This window comes from Branchiostoma floridae, chromosome 14 (genome assembly GCF_000003815.2).
Source record: "Branchiostoma floridae strain S238N-H82 chromosome 14, Bfl_VNyyK, whole genome shotgun sequence".
Taxonomy (NCBI): Eukaryota; Metazoa; Chordata; class Leptocardii; order Amphioxiformes; family Branchiostomatidae; genus Branchiostoma; species Branchiostoma floridae.
The window spans coordinates 21,484,457-21,491,857 of NC_049992.1; the positions used below are offsets into that span (position 1 = coordinate 21,484,457).

Here is a 7,401-nt window from a genome sequence, read left to right on the forward strand (position 1 = left end):
TATGGCATTCGTATAGCATATGTACTGAAAGTATTGCATTTTGGTTTCTTGTGAGCATATGTAGGGTAGCATATAGCCTTTTTATGTCCTCTTCATCCTGTAAGCATCTAGTAATTTCATCTTTTGTTGAAGGTGGTTTTACTATTTTATTTACAAAGAGCGGATATAATTGTTTGCACTTGCGTGACGATCGGACATCGGGTTACCATTAAAGGGGTTATTAACACTCTTTTACACTCGGGGGAATTGAGGAGCAAAGACTATTTATAATATCTTAGTATGTCGGACGCATTGAATTTAAGACCAAATTTCCTCATAATAGCTTTTGGAATTAGAGCACTTCCCTCGTCATCAATAATGTCTTTTATGTCATACCTGTGACGCGAAAACGTTCGATACGGGTGTTTCGGACCGGCTGATAACTTTCCGTACGGCCCGGGGTTATCACACGGGCTCCATTCGAATAAATCGAACTGTTTCGAGTGGGCCGAGTACGGCGCCATCGAAAGTTCGACTACCTGATTCGGATGTTGGAACATTACTGTTGCAACGCTGTTTTTTTCGAGGGCACCAAATTTGTTCAACTTCTGGCGCATTTCGCATCAAAACATGGGTTTTCTCAGGTGGGTATGACATAAATAAAATACAACACGGTGTATTCCGCATCGCCCTCGGTCTCAGCCCTCCCGCGGGTCGGATCACCCTCCGGCCTTCGGGCGATCCGACCCGCGGTCGGGCTGACACCTTGGGCGATCCGGAATACACCGTGTTGTATTCTATATGTATCGTCAGTATGCCACATATATACATTTCCTCCAAAAAACAGATTTTTTTTCCTGTTAAATATACTGATTATTCCATAAAATCTCTTGTTTAATTTTCGTTGAAGTTTGAGGGCTATGTGAGTTCAATTCTTCCCAGGCCTGAAGTATCTTTATGTAGAAGGTAGGCATATTTCTAATTTTCAGAGTTTTGATTGATTTTTGATTGAAAAGTTGCATTCGAAAAGGAAAACACCACCAAACTGGAGGAAGTGGGACTCTAACGCTTGTGTGGAGCAGATTCTCCCTACCCAGTTGGCTCTTAGTGCCTTACTGACCATGCTAGCAAAGTCCATCATTTTTAACCCTCCTTTATCTTTCTCTGCTATCGAAGTTGAAAATTTAACCTTATGTGGCTTGTGGTTCCATACGAATTTTAATCCTATAGAATTAACTTTTCGTTCGAAATTTGGTGGTGTTGTAAGAACAGGACAGTTATAAATTAATTTGAAACAAAGCACTTATATATGAGTATTCTCCCTACTAAAGTTGAATTTCTTCCTGACCAAACTTTAAGTAGGTTTTCCGTTTTCGTTAGTTTCTCATCAAAATCGAGTTCTTCGCATGTTTCCTTGTCGTAGGAGAAGTGTACACTCCTAAGACTCTTAATTGGTTTGTCTGGCCAGTGAACATCAAGTGGTTTGCGTTTTCTTTCTTTATAGCCCCCGATCCATGCACATGGCCTCCGTTTTCTTCTTACTGGCCTGTAACCACTAGCCGAACGTTTCTATCGTTGCCATCGCACGTCAGTTTGCCGAAGTAACGCTGATTGCTATTATTGTGACGTGTCATCGGCATACATAAGATTGTTTGTCATCTGATTATTCATATTTACACCTTCTATACTTGCATTCGAGCGCAATTTACATGCTAGTGATTCTAGGCCCAGTATAAACAGAAGACCCTAGAGAGGATCTCCCTGTTCGACTCCGCGTCCAGTCCGAAGAAAAACCATTATTGATTACACAGCTACAAGAGTTGTGTCATGAGTGCCTTTTCCAAAAGATTCCATTCCAAATTATCAAAGGCCTTTCTAAAATCGACTAATAAGGCAATACCAGGAGTTTGTGTTCTATCAGTCTCTTGAATTATATCCCAGATGCGTCTTATGTTATAAAATCAGTGCCAATGTACAGTATCTTTCTTTTACCCTGTTTGGTTCTCATGTATAATAGATGGTAATAAAGGTTCAATTCGTAAAGCTTACTAAAGACATTTCGCCAGGATTTTGTAGTCTGCGTTTAAGAGCCCAATCGGTCTCCAGTTTTCGAGCTTTCTACAGTCACCTTGTTTTGGGAGGAGGCGGATGATCCCTCGTTTCTGTGATATTGCTAATTCTCCCTCTACTAGTGCAGTGTTAAAGGAGTCCACGATTTTATTTTAAATCTTGTCCCGAAAGTATAAAAGAAACTCAAATGATAGAACGTCTGACCCCAGTGATCTATAATATCTTCTTTGCTATTTGAAATCTTGCCTATGAGTTCTTGCCTGCAAAGTCAGACATGTGGAATACAACAAAACCCCTAGAAATGAAAGCTTATTATAGCACGTTTTGCAGTGATTTGGCATCTGAAAGTAATAAAGTCATTTCTGCCACAAGCACTATAACAATCTAAGCCTCAAAAAACTGTCTTAGCTTTGTTTCCCATTGAAATCCAAAATTGTCTTCAACTTGACTTTGCCTTACTTTTGTATCTATTGGAATCCAAATTGTGTTCAGCTTGTCTTTTTTTCATAGTTAGGGTATAAAACACCAGTTTCTTCCAGATCACTTCAGTGTCACTGACATTTCCAAAATCATATCCAGTTGCTTGAGTAACTGCTTTTTGGCAATTGTCATTTGTCATTTGTGACCTTCACACAATGACTGCAAAGGCTTAGCATGAAAGTTCATCTGTGTTGGTAAATGACATTGTGGAAAAACTAAACTTTACTTAACCAACACTAAGATTAATTGGGACTTACCCCAAATTTGCAAAGGCTGTCACACCAAAATCAGAGTGTTAATGTTCAAACTCAACAGACAGCCATTATTTCAAGTTGTGCTGTGCACTTTATTCAAAATGTGCAGACATCTTAAACTCACATAAGTCCAGCTATCTTACAAAATATACTTGATACAACCAAAACAATCTCTGGTTTTGTCCACAAATCGAAGTATCAGTAAATTATCTATATCTACATTTGACTTCATTCAAGAAAGAATCACCACCTCACTGCTTCAAAAGAGATGGTGACAAATATTATACACTCAAACAAACACGAGATAACACGCTCAACTTAAAATGTAAAAATACACTCTCTGATACATACAAGGTTAGGCATTCTGGTACAATGTAGTAAGATACACAAGGTAACAGTTAGGCCATGTTGATTTGATTATATGGATGACATCCGCGCTCGCACCAATTTTCGGCCGTTTCCAAAAAAAAAAAAAGTTTTCGACCACACAATAAATTGTGCAAAGCAGCTGTAAAATGAGCAAAAATATTCCGTAGATTAAAAAAAAGTATCAGAAAACAGATAACTAATCATAGTCTAATGCTATAGAATGCCAAAATAAATCTAAAGTCAAAGAATAAGATGCACTTGCACGCACTCACAACATGCAAGTAGGAAACCGTACGTAAGCAGCATGTGTAAGTACGGTCTGCATTTGGTAATTTGGCAAACGCACAGAGATCGTACGTCATAAGCATGTACAACTCATCATAGGTGCATTGAACAATGCAAGCAGGCCAGCCAGTCGTGGCGTGCAGACCACGTACTTACACCTTGCGCAACCATGTGAGTGACGTGCGTTGACGTACTCCCTCCCTGCTCTTGCCAGTCCTTCCCCACGTTCTCCGAAAAACGTAGCGGACATGGCCTCCCCGAAAAAACGCATGGACAAAAAACATGTACAGCAGGTTGTGACCTAGCCTTAAGGCACAATACAATGACACACTTTATCAGTGTCATCAGTTGTATTCTGACGGATAGTTTGAATGGTACTGACTGCAGAAGTGAGAACAAACCATTTACGTTACTGTGACAGCAACATGTCTCTCTATAAATAAAATACTAGTCATAGGTCATGGAACAAACTGAATCATGAGAATGAAGAGACAACCATTACTTTATTCAATACAGTCTGTCACCTTCCTCAGGGCAACTCTGTCTGGTACCCATTGTACTGCAGCATAGGTGTCGCTTCTTACAGTTTCAATGTAATACTAACAAAGACTGCAGTACAATGTGAACCACTCAATTGTCCTGAGGTAGGTGACAGGCGGCCATTGAAACTTCAGTGTAAATAATACACTGGTTGTAAAATAGAGTCACTCTCTTTATTCAATAACGTACCAACCTGATGAAACTACATTCACTGATGAATCATGAGACTCTTGCTACTACTGGCTGAAAACCTGACTAGGAATGAGAATAGGAGTATTTTCTGGTCATCTATGATCAATAACAACACATCAGCCTAAAGAAGCCTCTTATTCCCCCACCCGGCCATGTCTAGCTGCCTGTCTTCTCTACTATGTACACCATGTTGGCTGCTCCGATGGCCACTTTGGGGACATTGCCATGATGGCTGTTGTCTGCACAGTACACACCCCCGGGGAGATCCACAAGTCGTCCTGTTGTCTGAAAGAAAGAAATTGTTGGTTTAATCATTATCTCAGCAAGATTTCCCTGGTAAGTTTGCAGACTGAGATCATATTATCTTTGGTTAGGAAGAAAACGGAGTGCTTGTGGTTGTTTCAACTTTGCAGATGAAGCAATAGCAGATCTGCAGTTCCATAATGGAAACAATGACGCCAGTTGGAAATCAAGACACGCAGACTTACACTTACTGGCAAGGTAGCCAAACTAAATCAGGCTTCTAGTGGCTAACCCAACAGTAACCCCCCACACCATAAAGGGACCATAAAGCCCAGCCGGCCAGCCCCAGAGTTTGTTTGTATAGTCAGGCGCCATATACAGACAGAGAAGTGAGACATGATCAACTGTCACTGATCTATATATAGAGTACAGCACTATATCTGCTCTCTATATTGTATTTTTACCAAGATCACATCCTAAACATTTCATTTCATTTATTTCTTTAACCAGGTATAATGCTAATGCCCTGTTTTTCAGGAAACCCTGGGTACATAAAACTTCACAAACATACAATCCAACAAACAGCATAGTTACAAAAATAGAACAACAACAATGCATGATTTCATAATTATCAAATTCCCATCAATTGGTAAGATTCGTATTTAAAATCAGTCTTTGATCGAAATCAGTCCGCGTTTGAACTCCTTTAATGTACTGGAACGCCTCAGTTCTACGGTAACAACATTGCACATGAAAGTAGAGTAGTGTGGCAAACAGTGTCAATTGGGAGGATACTTCAAATCTGTTTGCAAACGTGAAAATAATTCATTGTTCCTATTTGCTGTTCAGCTAAAACTCTGCTCATATGCTGTACAGCTGATATGCTGCTGTCAGTTCTGATTAGTTCATGGCAGTTCTAAGCCTTGATTGGCTCTTGACAAAAGAAAAAGAAGAAGAAAGAGAACACATCAGGAACAACAGTTTGTTTCCCCTTTCCCCTTTGATTGGATAATGAAAAATGTCCCCACGGAGAATAAACAAGGTATCAAATGGAAAGTTTTGGAAGACTTGGACTATGCTGATAACCTAGGACTCTCAGCACACATACACCATCATGTACAAGAGAAGACAGGTTGACTAGTAGTAGTATCCATTATGAGGAGTATTTTCTGACTACATGTATACGTACATTATTATTTTTGTAACTGTTGGCACTATTATCTCTACGGGTGAAGAACAAGAAAACACAAGTACTCAGAAAGAGAACTGCTAAGAACTTAAAAGAGGCCACATATCTACATTTTGTAGACAGTATGGTAACAGCTTATGGGGACTGTCCCTCAGAAAATAAATACAAGGGTTAGCATTAAGCCAACTGTAGTCATTATCTCAGTCATCAAAATGCTTGGTCCATTCTGGAGAAACATCTCAATCCCTCACACAGAGTAATGTGCAAGGCTGGACAACCATAGCTACAAACTTTTCCAAATTAAATGCCTAAGGTGCATATTGGGGATTTTTTGGCCAAACACCATCCCAAACAAGGAACTTCCACACAACAGTGGTGCCTCTGTAGAATACTGTCACAACTCGTAGATCGCCATGACTTGGCCGTGTATGCTGTATGCCTCCTATCTCTATAACAAGGGGTGCATTGAAGTGGACGTCAGCAGGGAAGAGAATTAATAGAGGCCATCCAAGAGAGACATGGTGAAGGACAGTAGAGAGAGACCTAAGAGAGAGACTGACCCTTGATACAGACTGGGCAGATGGAGAGCATACCTCCCGTTGCCTCCAGGACCACTAGGCCCAGAAGAGGACTGAGTGAGTGAGTATTATTGTGAGTAATGTGTGGTCCTGCATGTGGAGGCTGTACCTGTAGTGTTCCCCTGTCCACAATCCGAGCCATGTTCTGGTCACTTCCCCCTGCTGTAATACAGGATCTCCCTAACCACTGGCAACAGTAGACCTGACAAAAAGTAACAAATAGTGAAATACAGGTATGAAGCAGAACAAGGCAGATGAGACTTTCTCTTCAACTCTGCTTCTCAGCAATAAAAAAACTCATTTTATCTATTTTTATTATTCTTTTTAACAGTACTGGGAATGAAAGACTCTTTCTGTAGACAAAAATTGCTGCAAATCCACATGATTAAATGACTTGACAATGGGAGCAGGTATCTGTTCTTAGTACAATGGGACATACAGTCAAACCTGACTATTTTTAGCGGTCACCTTTGCATAGCAGCCAACTGGGCAGCCACTTTTTGTCGGTCCCTTGGATTTTTCCCATGGACCTAAGCATTAAGGTCTATAGCGGCCACCTATCCAAAGTGGCCATGGCCACAAGATTTCCGGTCTCGTAGATACAGAAATACTGCATTTCGCGTCTCCACACCCTGCGCCCGGTTTAAAGTTGTAGTCTACGGGAGAGTCTACTATGATAATAGTATAGGTAGAAATGCTACTTGCAGTGGAAGTGTTCACCACCAAAACTGAATAAAATGTGCAGTTATTTGTCATGGAAGTAAAACTGGCTGTTTGATTATATATGATTTATGTTTCAAAATGAAAGGTGTTTGAGTTTTAAAATGCTGCTCGCCCTAGTCATGGTGATTATGAAACATTCCAGGTATATAAGTTAGCAACAAGCTTCTCGAAATGTCCATATGCGGTAATATTTTCTTGCAAATAACTTTTTCATAAATGTACAAACGTTGATTCAGGAATATGAACATAGAAGAGAGGGGCATTGATTAAGCAATTCATAGAAACTATTTAGAGCTTTTATTCAGGCTTTATTTTTTCATTATTTTTTTTCTTTAGAAGCACTTAAACTGTAAATCTAAACATTGGTCACCTGTGCAATGTTCACATGAATAAAGATCAGCGGGTACTGAAAGCATGTGTAACTTATTGCTCGTGGTCAATAGATCAGCATTTTCTCTCTAGCAGCAACCCGTACTATAGCCGGCCACATTATCCCGTC

The 7,401-nt window shown here is 40.1% G+C and overlaps 1 protein-coding gene across 1 annotated transcript in view; it reads right to left on the reverse strand.

Annotated features, from left to right (window-relative positions):
- Window positions 1-2,851: 2,851 nt before the first annotated feature.
- The window catches only part of LOC118430403 (WD repeat-containing protein wdr-5.2-like), a gene marked incomplete in the record, with an annotated part of 16,800 nt that continues 12,250 nt past the window's right edge, over window positions 2,852-7,401 (reverse strand). Inside the window, 2 exon segments of the mRNA XM_035841259.1 lie at window positions 2,852-4,454; window positions 6,289-6,381. Of these exon segments, the coding sequence (XP_035697152.1) occupies window positions 4,326-4,454; window positions 6,289-6,381 (222 nt within the window).